At 57.8% G+C, this 14,937-nt stretch overlaps 1 protein-coding gene, 1 long non-coding RNA gene and 7 other non-coding genes across 11 annotated transcripts; 5 read left to right on the top strand and 4 right to left on the bottom strand.

The window, feature by feature from the left end:
* The first annotated feature begins 189 nt into the window (after window positions 1-189).
* TRNAT-AGU (transfer RNA threonine (anticodon AGU)) lies at window positions 190-263 on the top strand. Its single transcript has one exon. It is a non-coding gene; the product is annotated as a tRNA-Thr (tRNA).
* A 460-nt stretch (window positions 264-723) lies between these two features.
* TRNAS-CGA (transfer RNA serine (anticodon CGA)) lies at window positions 724-805 on the top strand. The gene has a single exon. It is a non-coding gene; the product is annotated as a tRNA-Ser (tRNA).
* A 6,671-nt stretch (window positions 806-7,476) lies between these two features.
* On the top strand, window positions 7,477-12,426 carry HES7 (hes family bHLH transcription factor 7). Of its 3 annotated transcripts, XM_058704399.1 has the most exons (5): window positions 7,477-8,461; window positions 8,883-8,949; window positions 10,910-11,005; window positions 11,601-11,688; window positions 11,975-12,426. In XM_058704399.1, the coding sequence occupies exons 3-5, from the start codon at window positions 10,910-10,912 to the stop codon at window positions 12,424-12,426; spliced, it is 636 nt and encodes a 211-aa protein (XP_058560382.1). In that variant the 5' UTR covers window positions 7,477-8,461; window positions 8,883-8,949. The 3 variants fall into 3 exon arrangements, with proteins under 3 accessions (XP_058560382.1, XP_058560383.1, XP_058560381.1); XM_058704400.1 differs by lacking the exons at window positions 7,477-8,461; window positions 8,883-8,949 and adding an exon at window positions 9,008-9,335; XM_058704398.1 differs by lacking the exons at window positions 7,477-8,461; window positions 8,883-8,949 and adding an exon at window positions 9,392-10,009.
* Window positions 8,146-8,216, bottom strand: TRNAG-GCC (transfer RNA glycine (anticodon GCC)). Its single transcript has one exon. It is a non-coding gene; the product is annotated as a tRNA-Gly (tRNA).
* A 28-nt stretch (window positions 12,427-12,454) lies between the features above and the next one.
* LOC131497548 (uncharacterized) lies at window positions 12,455-13,445 on the top strand. Its single transcript, XR_009255006.1, has 2 exons — window positions 12,455-13,134; window positions 13,237-13,445. It is a non-coding gene; the product is annotated as an uncharacterized LOC131497548 (long non-coding RNA).
* On the bottom strand, window positions 13,015-13,101 carry TRNAR-UCU (transfer RNA arginine (anticodon UCU)). The gene is given in 2 exon segments: window positions 13,015-13,050; window positions 13,065-13,101. It is a non-coding gene; the product is annotated as a tRNA-Arg (tRNA).
* Window positions 13,446-13,610: 165 nt separating the features above from the next.
* TRNAL-UAG (transfer RNA leucine (anticodon UAG)) lies at window positions 13,611-13,692 on the top strand. The gene has a single exon. It is a non-coding gene; the product is annotated as a tRNA-Leu (tRNA).
* A 449-nt stretch (window positions 13,693-14,141) lies between these two features.
* On the bottom strand, window positions 14,142-14,213 carry TRNAQ-CUG (transfer RNA glutamine (anticodon CUG)). The gene has a single exon. It is a non-coding gene; the product is annotated as a tRNA-Gln (tRNA).
* Window positions 14,214-14,803: 590 nt separating this feature from the next.
* TRNAK-UUU (transfer RNA lysine (anticodon UUU)) lies at window positions 14,804-14,876 on the bottom strand. The gene has a single exon. It is a non-coding gene; the product is annotated as a tRNA-Lys (tRNA).
* Window positions 14,877-14,937: the final 61 nt, after the last annotated feature.

Raw genomic sequence — 14,937 nt, 5'->3', positions numbered from 1 at the left:
GGGTGTGGGAGAAAGGAGGGGCGGGGAGTTAACCCTTCGGCTCAGGAGCCGGGGGGGGGGGGGGGGGGGGAGGGAGAAATCTTGGAACGGGGGTCACGGGGGACCCGCGGCAACGTTTGGTCTGTGATATTTCTCTCACTGACTCCCGCGAGAGGCTGATCTATCTCCAGGCGCAGGGCGCCTTCCGCCGGCGCCGTGGCTTAGCTGGTTAAAGCGCCTGTCTAGTAAACAGGAGATCCTGGGTTCGAATCCCAGCGGTGCCTGAGTCCGCAGAAAGCGGTATATTATTGCTCCGAGGGCAACGCGTCTCTCCAATCTTCCGAAGGGTCTTTCTGTGGCGCCTTTCCAGAGATTCTTATTCTTACCAAGCCGTTTCCACCTTGAGCTTCCGCTCCCGCGCACTTTTAGCGTGAATCGGAAGACCCCACTTCGCTTTCAGGAACCAGGGTGGCGCGGGCATCCCATGCGTTCAAGGGCACGGCGCCCTGGGCTTGGGTTCGGGTTCTGCCTCATGTTGTTGGGGCCGTCCTGAGACTTGGGGCAGGGAGCGAGAACGCGAGAACCGCCCCTTCCGCAGGCCTCCGGCGGCTGGCGAGGAGGTGAGGCCCGCACTGCCGCGGGGAGGCGCACGCGCACAGACGTCTCGAGGCGGAGAGGCGGGGCCGGCGGGAGGCGGGCCCGTTGATAGGCAGCTATAGTGGCGCAGGCCCCAAGCCGCACGCGGCTGTGATGGCCGAGTGGTTAAGGCGTTGGACTCGAAATCCAATGGGGTCTCCCCGCGCAGGTTCGAATCCTGCTCACAGCGTGCGTACTTTTGGGAGTGGCTATCCTTACCTTCGGAGGAGAAAGGCCTTTGTTTTTCTAGCGCCTCCTTCCCCGGGAAGGATCCGGCCTTTATTCTTCGGGATTCAGCCACCCGCGACCAGCCCGCGAGCGCCCCCTCGCGGGCCTTACGCTCTGGCGACCGTGTCCCTGAACCGCGTCTCCGAGTTCCTCCCCGTCACCGAGCCCAGCACGCTGCCCAGTGCTATACCGCCGGCGTATTCCGTTTCCCTGAGCCACGCCCCTGCCCGTCTCCTCCGAGATTGTCTCCCTCCTCTCAACCCCACTCCACGAGGCCCTTCATCTACCCCTCCACGTCTCTGTTCCCCTCTCCCGCAAAGCATGTTACCATACACCCACTCTCCCCCATGCCGTCTTCCCATTCTCTCTGGAACCCCCTCTAATCAAGTGCCTCCCCCCACCCCATTCCTCCAAGATGCTCCTGTTAAGTTTACCAAGTGACCGTCGCATTGCTAAACCCATTGATCGCTATTTGGCACCAGCTCACAAGGATGCTTACTCTCCCCCTTAGAAACGCTCTCTTCACTGCCTTCTAGGACACCCTGACTCTTCTGATACTCCTTCTACATCATGAACAGCTCCTACACAGACTCCTTTGGTGGGTCAACACCTTCGGGATCCTTGAATGTCGGAGTGGTCCCACTGGCTCGCTTTTCCAACCTCTTCTCTATCTGTACTCACTCTTATAAATATCAACGAATAACACATTAGTACATCCAAGAATGTTCATCTCCGGCTCCAGAACTCTTCCCCGAATTCCAGATCCATATATATTATTACCTACTTACCATTTCCACTTGGATATCTAATAGGGAATCACAAATAAATTGGCCAAATTCTTGGCCTCCCCAAAATGAACGTCACCTGCACTTTCTAGTTCAGTAATGGAAAATTCCATTTCTTCAGTTGGTCGGAGTAAAAGCCTTAGGATCACCCCCGATTCTCTCTCTTTGTCACACACCCACTCCACATCAAATCAGCCAAGATTTCTTATTAAAACGGGTTTTAAAAAACGTGACTGCTTGTCAAAACATCACCACTACACCCTGGTCCGAGCCCCCACATCTTGCATCCAGATTGTTACAACAGCCCCTAAATTATTTCCTTGCTCCTTCTCTTCTTCCTCTGAACACATTGGGCTTAGTGATCCTTTTAAAACATACATCAGATTCTGTCCTTCCTCTCTTTGAAGCCTTCCAATGGGATATCAAAATGAATTCATGGCTTTTAATGTGTGTAGATACAGAAAGAAATGTGTGCGCATACACCACATATAGATATACATGTATCTCCTAGCTTGCTCCACTGAGAGAGCCTAGAAGGAAAGATAAAGCACCAAGAGGCACACCAAGTGCCCAGATCTTGGTTACTAAATACCGCGTTCCGCTCAAATGAACCAGGGCTCCTAGGAAAAAAGGCTGGTTCCAGGTTAGGGAATTATAAGACGATCTTGGAACATCCTGTTGCACAGGAAAGGAAAGAAATGCTCAAAGAATCTCGGGTATCTATTTTAAAAAGAGACCCAACGGCTCAGGGTTACAGTTAAAGGAGGTCCCATTGGCTAAATCTGGGACAATCTGAGCGTTAAAATATGATTGTGGTGGACCCTGATTCACTGAATCAAGTGAGACTCCAAAGTTCATAACAGGAAAAAGAAATAAAATGGGAAGGAAGGGGATAGCTCTTTTTATATTTTATAGTCAACTGCCCAACTAATAAACGTAGACACAGTGCTGGAGTTAGAAGGCATCAATGGATACTGGAGTAGTGGTTGAACTTTGATGGGCTGTATGTAGCAAAGAGTCTCAAAGTGTCTTCCCACAAAGTACGTATTGATTACTATTCGGGGTGGGGGGGGGTTAATAACTTTACAGTGGACAGATGTGGCCAATGCCATCCAACTGAGTGATCAAAGTCAGCCCCTCGGTATTGAGACAAATTGACGCGTGTCTTCTGACGTGATTCAGAAGGACACGCCGTCGCTTCTGGGATGTTCCTGCCCCAAATACATAATCTGAACAACTTGATTCTAACCGTGAAGAGCCATCGGACAAACTAAACGAAAGGACCAGCTCCAAAATCACGCTGGTCTCTTCAAAACTGTGAAGATTTAACGATAGATTCTTCTAGATTAAATGAGACCGCAGAGACGCAGTAATTAAATGCAACCATGCGATCCTGGACTGCATCTTGGATCAGGACAAAAAAAAGCTATTAAGGACATCACTGGAACACTTGAGGAAATTTGAATATGGACTGGGGATTAAATAATGGTATTATATTAACTTTAATATCCTGATACTGATAACTGCACTGTTATGTTACGAATGTCCTTGTTCTTGAGAAAGACACACCCAGTAACTGGGGGCAAGAGGGCCTAATGTCTCCAGTGTACTTCCAAATGGTTCAGAAAGCAAATATTTTCTTTTTCTTTTCTTTTCTTTTTTTTTTTAAGTCTATTTGTTTAAAGAGAGGGACAGCAGGAGTGGAGGAGGGGCAGAAAGAGAGAGGGAGAGAAAGGATCCCAAGCAGGCTCCACGTTGCTAGCCACAGAGCCCCACCCGGGGCTCGATCTCGGCGACCATGAGATCATGACCTGAGCCAAAACCATGAGCTGGACCCTCAACCGACTGAGCCACCCAAGCAACCCTGGAAAGTGAGTATTTTCTATCCATGCTGTCTTTGGAGAGAAATGACAAAGCAAATGGGACAAACGGAAACAATGGGCTTTTGTGGAGGTTTGACATTATATAGCAATTAAAAATGCTAGAAATAGAACAAAACAAAAAAGCAGGGGGGCGGGCAGGAAGAAGCCCTCCAAAGCCTTCTCATCTCTTTAGGAGTGGGAGAGTCCTGCCCCAGTCCTTCCCGGGAAACTGGGAAAAGGCCTAGAAGGTCGTAGCCAATCAGTGCCCCGGCCCCGTTTCTCTCTCTGATCTCAACTCCCGCACTACTGTTACCGGCCAGAGGCTGCCCTCTGCTCCTTGGACCAGTTAGGCGTGTTTTCCCTCAAAGCTTTCCTGCCGGCTGGTCTCTGCCTGGAGCGCCCTTCCCAGAGGCGTCCCAGTAGCTTTTACTCTCACCTCTTAAATTTCACCTCCTCAATGAGTCTTTCTCTGAAAGTACAATTTCCACTCTCTACCCCCTTGCTTCACTTTTCTCCACCGCACTTACCACCATTGGACACAACGGTTTTACACAATGTTCATCGGCCCGGTTCCCCTACAAGAACGGTTGGCCCCGTAAGGGAACAAAAGGATGAGCCTGTCTTGTTTTGGATTACTTGGGGTCTTCTGTCCTGATTCTTCCTTTGGCCCAGGGGCCTGGTCCTCCTACTTCCCAACCCCCAACCCCCCAACCCCCCCCCCCAGGACCCAACCCTCCAGGAACTCCCCCTACCCAGGACCCAGGGGGGGTCCCAGGAAGCCAGCCTCCCCTTTGAAGAACAAAGAGGGAGGAGCTGAGTCTTGGAGCCCTGGCCTGGGGAGACGTCTCAGCGGGGGAGGGGAAGCCCGGACACTTCACCAGCTGCGCTGTCTCAGTTCCCGGCCCGCCTCCCTAGGGGCCCAGCGCGTGTGGGACACGAGCTCCCCTCCCCCAAGCCCAGATGAGGCCCGCTGTTGAGAGGGAGGCCAGGAAGAGGCTGGAGGCCCAGATACCCAGACGCACACCAGGTGCAAGGACACGCACCCAGGCCCACGGGGGCGCACGTACCCACCCCACCCCCCACCCCCCGAAACACTGGGCATCCGCCTGGAGGGTGACCTCCCCGCCACACGATCCTTATCGGCACAGGAGCAACGGCCGGAGAAAATCAGAAAATCGTGCAGCCCCATGCCAACTGGGCTCCAGTTTGGGGAGCCTAAAGATTCCCACGGTTTGGAGAGAGGCTTTTAAGGAAAAGAATACAAAGGTGGGTACACAAGTCATTATTTAAAGCGAAACGAGATCACGACAACTTAAAGTTGAAAACGCTGGCAGAGGTCACGAAGTCCAGAAACCCCGCTTTCTATGTGTGTTCCCGACCTGCTGGCCCATCCCTATCACAGCTCCACAGACCAGCTGCTGGTTCCTTTTCAAATTTTGCTTCTCGCCTACCATCCACGTGCTTAGAGTGACGCGAGCCACTGGACACATTCCCATCGCACGTGTCTCGTGGCTTTGGGCCTTCATGGCACGAAGCCCGGTGACGGACACAGGTGATGATGGCAGCTTCCCGGAAACCCTTCCGACCCCCCGGGGTAGCCAGGCTGACTGATCCCATACCTGGATCCCCAAACTGGCCGCAGCCACTCCAACGTGCCAGAGGCAGGCAGAGTGGGAAGAGACAGAGAGGTCTTTACCATTTACAGTTAAAACGTCTCACTTTCGCAGGTGTCCCAGAAGCATACGGCCCAGTGAATGCATCGCTAGGGCCCTTCCAGGAGCCTGTGGGGGGAAGCGAGGGGGCTTCTGAAGCATGCACTTAATTCTCCTCGTGGTGAAATTGGCCTCTGAACTTGAGACTTTTGATCCCACATCTCCAACGGACTCTCCACCTGCCTAGAAATCCTACTATTCTGGCCCCCGGGGTTTGGCCGCCTCTCCAAAATGACCCCGTCACACCCTCTTTCTCCTCAAACCGCCTGAGCCCTCTCCCTTCCAGCAGCGAGCCTGACTTGTGTTTCTCGGAGGAAAGGAGAGGAACCAGGAGAACCCGTGTCACCCTTCCTGCACCCCAACTGACGCACGCCCTTAGTTTCCCCCCATCTCCCTGTGGATGAGGAGTCTCCCCTACCACCTGAGGCTGAGTTTCCTACCTGGTCCTGGAGTCTCCCAGCCCCCCAGCCCCTGCCCTCCTGCACCCCTCCACCTCCCAAGAGCAGCCCAGGGCACCTGTGCCCCTACGGGCCACACTGCGTTCCGCTCACCATTCACAGCAGAACTGGATGGAGAGGTCTGCTTGATGCAAGGCCGCGGTCTGCGTGCCTTCAGCCCCATTCTTCCATCAACCCACCCCCACCCGAGCTGACCCAGGGGCTTGGGATTGTGTACAGTCAACCCCCCTCCCTCTAGGTCACCTGTGACATCCAAGATGCTAAACTGATGCTTACTTCGCTCTCTTCTCCTTATTTGACCTCCCGGCAGATTAGCTAGGGCCGGGGTTCCCTTCTTCATACGCCCACTGCTCCTCCTTTCCCAAATTCTGTCCCAGGGACACTGGCCCCCTTCTCGTCGCTACCAACCCCCTAGGCGCTTTGCCAATTCTTCCTCCTCAGCCTGGACTGCAATTGTTGGGGTGCCCCAGGGCTCCTTGCTCCAGCCCCTCTCAAAGCCACCTCTCTCCCCGGGACTCCCCCATATTTACCTTCCATCTCTGACCCCCAACTTTCTACATCCCTGGCCTACCTGTGATTTCCGCTCGGATGCCTAAGGGGATCTCAACCGACCAAACTTTCCCCACGGCCCCACTGCCCTGGTGCCTCTCATCTCCATAAAAGGCACCACCAACTGCCCAGTGACTGAAGCCCAAACCCCAGAGGGAGCCCATTCACGTGTCTCGCCCCGGCCACCACCTCACGCAAGCCGCCATCATCACGTCAGGCCTAGGAGGCCGCTCCTGCAACCCAAATGTCGTCCCTGCTCCCAATTTCACACGGCAGCCGAAGCGGTCATTTTAAAACAGAAGTCTGCGAACATGGCTTTCCTGATGAAAACCCTCCCTCGCCTCCCATGGACCTCAAGAATAAAATCCAAAGTCATTTCCGAGCTTGCAAAGCCCTGTGTGGTGCACCATGCCTGCCTCCCCATTTTTACCTCTGATGTACTCCAAATCCTCCCGCCCAGGAACCCTGGCCCTCTTTCTCTAGGGCCCACCCGCAAATTCCATTCCTGCCTCAGAGCCTTTGCACCTGCTGTTTCCTTTCGCCTGTTTCTTCCTTGGCCTTAAATACCATCTCTTCCTCCAGTTGGTTTCTGACCACCCAGAGGAAAGCAGCACTTTACTCTCAAGCCATTGCCATGTCCGGTTGTCCCCCCGCTCCCCTCCCCCCCCCCCATGACCATCTGATGTTTTCTTTTCTACGCTCCCCTCCCCACAAGATGTAGGGCTTCGGGAGAGCCCTAACCATACTTGGCACACAGAGGCACTCCATAAATATCGACTGAATGAGTAACAGAGAGGCTGTGCACACAGATGTACAGATGCCCAGATTGTCGCACAGTTTCCTTCTGGGAGTCGCTACCGCGCCTGAGTAGAGAAGAGAGCATCCCTGGTCACTGACACAACCCAGACACACGAGACCCGCAGCCGAAACAGGTTGGGAGAGACAGGAGGCAGAAACCGGAGGCGGAGACACAGACGCAGGGCGAGCTCCAGACAGAGACCCAGACTCCGCGAACCAGGGACCGGGGCCCGCGGGAGCCCGGGGAAGCGGCGCGGAGGGAGGCCAGCGGGCAGCAGCGCGGAAGGCCGGAGCCCAGGGTCGCCCCCGCCCTCTCCCGCCTCCCCTCCGCTCACAAGTGGCCGCCGGCAGCTGGCGGGGGACACCCGGCCGCCCGCCGGCCCGACGCGTGCGGGATCAAAGCGGCCGGGAAGGGGCGGGGCGGGAGGTGGCGGGGTTGGGGCGGGGAGGGACGGAGGTGTGAGCGAGCTTCCCAGGGGCTGGCAGGAGCGTGGGAGCGCAGAGTGCCGGGAGGCGACAGAGACCCGGAGAGACGAGAGAGATGAGAGACCCGGGCGCGCCGGAGAGACCCGGAGCTAGAGACGCACGGAGACAGCCGGAGACCGAGAGAGGGCGCACGGCCGTCGCTAAGACAGCTGGCAGGAACGCGAGAGATGCCGAGATAGAGACGCCGGGGCGGCCGCGGGGGCGCAGAAAGACCGCGATAACAGGAAGACCAGGACCCACGGACTTAGAAAAAGCAAGCGCAGTTCAGGGAGGACAGAAAATGGAGAGGGCGAGGAAGAGAAATGGCCGGAAGGGCCCGGGACTTAGGGCGCGTAGGGCGGGAAGGCCTCGCCCCTCCCCCGCGGAGGGTGGGAGGACCCCCGGGGCAGGGATCCGAGCGGCGTGTCCTTTCTCAGGGTGACGCCTGCGGAGATGCGGGGCCGGGGGCGGAGGGAGGGGTGTGGAAGGCCGCAGGACTCGCGGGCTGGGAGGACGGCAGTGGGAGGACTTTCGGCCTCCGGATCTCCATCCAGAGCGTCAAGCTCTACCTTACGGTGAAAAAGATGAGTTAAATAGACAAACTTCTCAGGCAGATTTCTTCCCCATTTGGGGCCGACGGGAGGGGGAAAAAAAAAAAAAAAAAGTCAACCTGTGCATTGGCCGGGAATCGAACCCGGGCCTCCCGCGTGGCAGGCGAGAATTCTACCACTGAACCACCAATGCAAGCGACAGCCAGCCCTTGGTGGCCCTACCTGAACTTGTAAGAGGTTGAGGCCATGGCGGTCCGAGAGAAGGTGTGGGCCAGGGGCTCAGCGAAGGAGCGCCCGAATAGCTGACGTGGGTGGAGCGCCAGGCCATCCTTCCTCCCGCCCGGATCCGGCCGCCGGGCCATAAAGTGGCCCCATATGGCCGGGGGGCGGCCCCACACCCGGGTGCGAACAGCCCGGGGCCCCGAGCCTCGCGTGCAGGTGAGAAAAACTCCGCCCGAGCGCAGGTTCCCAAGGAGGGGGGCGACGGGGGCTGCCGGGAGCCACACATCTGCGCTCCCATTTGGCCCAGGTAGGGGGGAGGTGGGATGTGCTGGCGGCCCTGACCCCAAATGGGAGCACTCTCCCCAAGGTCTGTGTCTCTCCGGGCTCGGGCTTTGGCAGGGCAGGCTGCGGGGCGGGGAGGGGGGTGGGAAGAAAGAAAGAAAGCAGGGGGTTGGTTGGGGGGGGGGGGAGAAACCCAACAACACAACGTGTGGAGAGGCCCTGGGACGGCTCGGAAGGCCTCATCCGCCTCTGACTGCGCAGCTTATCTTTCAACCGGTCTGCAGTCTTGTCTTTCCGTGTCCTTGTCCGGGGCCGTCTGGTTGTCCCGTTAAATCTCTGATTTCTTTCTTCTCAGACACTTTATCCTGAAGCCTCCGACTGTTCACGCATCATTCTGCAGAGGGTCATGTTCTTGGTTTGAGGTGGGTATTGATCTCTTTTTGTATCTCTTTCTGGTCCCTAAAAAAACAAAACAAAACAAAACAAACAAAACCTGTCGGCTCCCTGGTCCCCTATCCTCACGGGGGTCCCCCGGGGAGCAAGCGGCACGAGCACTCCTTGTGTCCCGTGTCCTGGCAGACACAGGCCTGGATCTCCTATAATTAGTTTTGAGTCAAATACTTCTAAGTGGATAGGTCTCTCCACCTCCTACTCCAAGCCTTGCTTCCTTTTTTTCTTCGAGGGTCCCCTTCCTCCCCAGTCCAGCCATCCGCCTGTATGACCCTTTCCCCAGCTCCTACTTCGCTCTGCCTTTGTAATTGCTGCTTGGTAACACATCCTCTTTTCCACTGGATCCGCTGGGTCTCTAGTACGTATCTCACTCAGTATGGATCCCCTAAGCCTAGACCGGTGCGCGCAATGTGGGGGGGAATGGGATTAAGATTCGCTTAGATCCAACTGCACGTCTCTTTTGCCTCCAGGCAGAGCCCCAGTTGAATTGGACAGAGCCACCCAGCGGGAGGCGAATTTGGGGTGAAGGTGTATAAGATCTAGTCTGGAGGGTTGAGGGGTGCCAACTTTTATTTCAGGGTCGGTGGGGGAACAGTGAGCTCCCAAGAAAGCCTCGTTTGGTGGTGGAGGAGGGGAACTCTGAACTTCATTCCAGAGTCCTGTCCCCAAAGCTCTTCAACTCCCTCTCCCCCTAATAACCTCTCCCTTCAGCGGAGTCCCGCCTCATTATACAGCCTTAGGGTCCTTAAATCAGCCAATGCTGCCTTGGCCCCTCATTTCCCACACTCCTAGGTCAGTTTCATTTCTTCCCCGCCCCCCTTGCGCTCCTCCCCTTTCCGGGAGCCTTGTGCTCCTGGCCTAGCGGAGGGGGATCCGGGGGCCGAAGGGGGCGGGCCCGGCTCCAACCCCCACCCCACCCAATTCAGGAGCTGCGGGATATAAGGTGCAAGGCCGGCTTGGGCTCGGTCCACACCAGGGTCCGGAGGAGCGATGGTCACTCGGGATCGAGCGGAGAATAGGGACGGCCCCAAGGTGAGAGGTGAGGGGAGGGAGCAGAGATCCCTGGTCCGGCCAGGGGACCGCGTCCCTGAGACGCAGGGTTGGAAAGGGGAGAGGTGTGCGTGCGGGGGACCCAAGGCACCAGGAGCTGGGAAGGTAGCCGGGAAGATGAGGATGGGATGGGGTCAGAGCAGGGGCTGCGTGGGCGGCAGTACTGGTGTTGGGTTTGGGTAATGGGATTTGGCACCTTGCGGCTTGCAAGGTGTGGGAGGGGGCCGGAATTCGAATGGAATAGATAAGGGGGGCTCAAGCTAAGGGAGGTGGGTGGAAACAAAAAGCGGGGAGGATAGGCGCTGCGCGAGCCAGAGCTGACCCAGTGCAGCCTTATAGAGAAGGCCGGGAAGGCATTGGCCCCAGAGGCCTGACCTCGGGAGGAAGATTTTAGAACCAGTGGAGAAAGACGACTGCACAGACGGGCTAGCGGGAGAAGAGGCGCGGCCGCCCCGAGTATCTCCCTTTTTACATTCAGGGCCGCCGACTCAGAGGCCGGCACCTTGCGGCCACGTGTCCACGTGTCTGGGTGCAAAGAGGCCCCCCCCCCCCAGTTCTCCACTGAGACAGAGACACTGCACGAGACGGAGACGTAGAGGGGAAAGAGGAGAAGGAGAGACACAGACAGGGGAGGAGGGAGGACAAGACAGAGAGGAGAATGCAGAAGACCCGGGAGAGAGAGGAGGCGAGCTACAGAAATTGACCCTAGGGGCTTTGGGAGGGGGAGCGGAGAGGGACCCGATGGGCCTGGCCCTAGGCACTCGCTGGGGTCTTGGGGAAGGGGCGGGCGCGGGACCGACCCGGCGGCGGGACCCAAACGCCGGCGCGGCCGCGCTGAGTCTCGGTCCGGTCGGCCAGCTCTCCCTTTCCTGCCGGTCGCAGATGCTGAAGCCGCTTGTGGAGAAGCGGCGCCGGGACCGCATCAACCGCAGCCTGGAAGAGCTGAGGCTCCTGCTGTTGGAGCAGACCCGGGACCAGGTCAGTCCTTCCGCCGTCCCCAGACCCCCAGGCATCCGGTCTTCGCGTCCCAGGGCTTCCTACTGGGGTGGGGACACGTGCTGCACTGGCGACCCTGGCCCCAAGGCATCCCGACCCGAGCCCCGCCTTTGGAGTCCCATCCCAGACCCCCTCTCGCTCTCAGAACGTGCTCTTCATGGCCACCCCTGGGGTCTGTAAGTTTCACACCCGGCTCTGTAAATTTCACTCCCAGGGGTCAGTCTTCCACCTCTGGGGTCTGTAAATGCTCCCTCCTCTTTTCCCGCACCCGCTCCAACAGCCTGCAGGGTGGTTAGTTTCGGCCCCTGGGGTTTGCTGTTTACAATCCGCTCCTCAACTCTGGGTGGGCTTCGCCCCCTCGGGTTGGACGCTGCAGGCTCGAGGTTTCCCAGGGCCGTTCCTCGTCATCTCCGCTCCGCATTCGGTCGGTCGCGCGCTCCGTGAGCAGCGCGCAAACGCGATCGGGGGCACCCCCAGCTCCCGCATTCCCCCCGTCCCTTCTTCCCCCTGCCACTTCCCCCTCTCTCCCCACCCCTTTCTGTGTTTGCGCCCTCCCCCCCCCCCCCCCCGTCTGTAGAACCTCCGCAACCCGAAGCTGGAGAAAGCAGAGATCCTGGAGTTCGCCGTGGGCTACTTGAGGGAGCGAAGCCGGGTGGAGCCCCCGGGTACAGCGCGGGGGGTGGGGCAGCGGGGGGCGGGAGGGGGATCCACGGGGCGGACCCTGCGATGGACGGTGGGCTTGGGGAGTGGTAGGCTCTGCTCCGAGGCGACGTCAATAACACCCGCGCGTGTCTGTCTCTGTGTCTCCCTCATTTTCTCCCTCTGTCCGTCCTTCTGGGTCTCTGTGCGTCTGTCGGGCTTCGGTTATCTCTGCGCCCCGCCCCGCCCCTTCCCTCGCCCTGGCTGGGTCCCTGCCCTGCCCGCCCGTCCTCCCGCCGGCCGCGGCTCCAGGGGTTCCCCGGTCCCCAGCCCAGGACGCCGAGGCGCTCGCCAGCTGCTACCTGTCCGGCTTCCGCGAGTGCCTGCTCCGTCTGGCGGCCTTCGCGCACGACGCCAGCCCGGCCGCCCGCGCCCAGCTCTTCTCCGCGCTGCACGTCTACCTGCGCCCCAAGCCGCCCCGACTGGAGCCGGTAGATCCGAGGCCCCAGGCGCCGCGCCCACCGCTGGACCCCGCCGCCCCGGTGCCCGGCCCCGCGCTGCACCAGCGCCCCCCAGTGCACCAGGGCCCCCTTAGCCCGCGCTGCGCCTGGTCCCCGTCCCCCTGCTCCCCCCGCGCCGGGGATCCCGGCGCGCCGGCGCCCCTCACCGGACTGCTGCCGCCGCCGCCGCCGCCGCACAGACAAGACGGGGCGCCCAAGGCCCCGCCGCCCCCGCCGCCCGCCTTCTGGAGACCTTGGCCCTGAGCTTCGCGGGGGGTGGGGGTGGGGGCTGGGGGTGAGGTAGAGACTCCAGCCCGAGGGCAGCAGAGGGACCCGGGCGTCGGGGCGAGCAGGTGTTGGGGAGGGCGGCGGGGCGCGCGGGCGCAGCGCGCGGGTGAGATGTGGTCTATATTAGAGTATCTATATAAATATATATTTCCCCGGTTTCTGTCCCTTTCCCCTGCCCCCTTTGCGACTAGGATTGTACCCTCTCTGCCCCCGGCCCAGACCCAGCCCCTTCCCGAGTCCTTAGTGCATGGAATAAAGTGGTTATTCAATCCCCGTGTGTCCCCGAGCCAGGGGCCTGCCTTTATCTCGGCGTCCACGCCCACTTCTGTCTCCCTTTCCTTCTGTTTCCCGCCCCTCCCCCCAGTCTTGCTCTCCATGGCCCAAGCCCCGGGGCAGACAGGTAAGTAAAGAAGAGAGCAGAGCGGAGACTGAGGTTGGAGCTTGAAACCAGGTGGAAAACACTGAAATAGGGTAGGGGGAGAAGGGGATGGGAGCCTTTAAGAAAAAGTCGGAGAGAGAGGGGAGGGGGGGGGAAAAAAAAAAAAAACAAACCTGAAATAAAATCGACTCTGGTGGGATTCGAACCCACAACCTTTGAATCGCTCTTTCGTCACTAGAAGTCCAATGCGCTATCCATTGCGCCACAGAGCCACCTGGCGGGCGGCGGCGTCTGACGGCTTACGGGTACTAGCATGGGGGTGGGGGGGGTGGGGGGGGGCGGGGAGGGAGAGGGGTGTGAGGGCTTTGGGCGGGGCATGCCAGGAGCGCCCGGTTGCGACCTCGCAGGCCTGCCTGGGAGAAGTAGCGGGACAAAAGCACGTGAGCCAGGTGGGAGTGCGGACGCGCACGGGTGGAAGAAACGGGGACAGAGAGCAACCGAATGTGAGCGAGCACAGAGCTGCGGCTGCCCGCTTGGGGGATGCTCCCGGCCCAGGCGCACCCCACTCCCAAATGCGGCCCCATCCAGGAAAATAAACTTGTGTCGTTGTAAAACATCGGTGTGTCTCTTGTTTCCTCCGGCCGGGCCGTTTCGCCGTCCACTGCTTCTCGGTCCGCGATCTCCCAAGAGGGCCGGCCGGCCGATCTAGTACAACCATCCCGAGCCCGGGGTCTCCTTCTAGTCTCTTAGGAGGACTACAGGGAGGACTGTCTTCCACGCAGGTAGCGTGGCCGAGCGGTCTAAGGCGCTGGATTTAGGCTCCAGTCTCTTCGGAGGCGTGGGTTCGAATCCCACCGCTGCCAAGATGGAGTTTTTCTGGTGGCCTGTGTACCCCCATGTAGAAGTCCTGACCGCCGCCCCGGTGGGACGCCCCCCCCCCCCCCCCTTGTTTTTACGAGGACTCCTTGCACCCAAGCCACCACCGCCTTCCACTCTCTGGTGTTCCAGACAGCCTCGGGTTGCGTCAGCCAAGACCTGATGGGACCTGCGGAAGCAACCTCAAGTTCCTCATAGCTGATCTGTGCCTAAACGTGTCCTCAAATGCCAGTGGCTCCCAAGACTAGCGCAACTTGCTATACATTTAAGCGACGGCTGTATGTTCTGATGGTGTGCTGGAGGCTCCAACTACCTGGTCTGTTTTTTAAAAAAAAGGACAGCATCCTCGCTGGCTTTTCAGACCCTCTCAGGTGACGAATGACGCTCCTGCCCCAAGCTCATAAATATAACAGCACTCCGGTGGTACAAAAACCTAAGGTTCCACCGAGATTTGAACTCGGATCGCTGGATTCAGAGTCCAGAGTGCTAACCATTACACCATGGAACCCACTCGTGGTGGAGCTTCTTTGAGAAGGTACATATTACTGATTTTCTCATTTTGCGTGTCTGCCATTCACAGAAAACGGAGACACAAATACCTGCTGGAGGCGGTGGACCCCCGCCTTGGAGCACCTGAACTGTGAATGGAGACGTGCTGTGAAGGAAAAAATACACACCGTAGTTACAAGACATAGTACGTACTGAAAAGAACATTGTTAAAATTTCATTAACAATTTTTAAATATCGAGTACGTGTTAAAATGATAAGATTTCATTGGGTTAAATAAAATGTGTTGTTAAAATGAATTTCGCCTGGTTCTTTTTACTTTCCAGTGTGGCTGACTGGAAAACTTAAATTCACATAAAACATGTCTGCTTTCCCTCCACTGTCTATCTATCGTTCGTTCCACTTTCTGAAAAGTAAAATCCCGACGGGGTTACTATCATTTCATTTTTAAAGTCATGTCACAGCATTTTCGTTGCCCTTTTTTTTCCTTGGTTTTCTTTTAAAGGAATACAGAGATGAGTTGTATTCAAAAAGCGCTGTAGGTTCGTAGGGGGGAAGGAAAAGAAAAAAAAAAAAAAAAAAAAAGCGAGACGCCCGAACAGGGACTTGAACCCTGGACCCTCAGATTAAAAGTCTGATGCTCTACCGACTGAGCTATCCGGGCTCTTCCCAGATAGCTGCTCTGCTACTCATAAGAGCTGTGTGTCTAAGGAAATCCAGGCTCC

This window comes from Neofelis nebulosa, chromosome 16 (genome assembly GCF_028018385.1).
Source record: "Neofelis nebulosa isolate mNeoNeb1 chromosome 16, mNeoNeb1.pri, whole genome shotgun sequence".
Taxonomy (NCBI): Eukaryota; Metazoa; Chordata; class Mammalia; order Carnivora; family Felidae; genus Neofelis; species Neofelis nebulosa.
The sequence above is the reverse complement of the archived record's forward strand: the minus strand, read 5'-3'. Positions and strand labels throughout refer to the sequence as shown.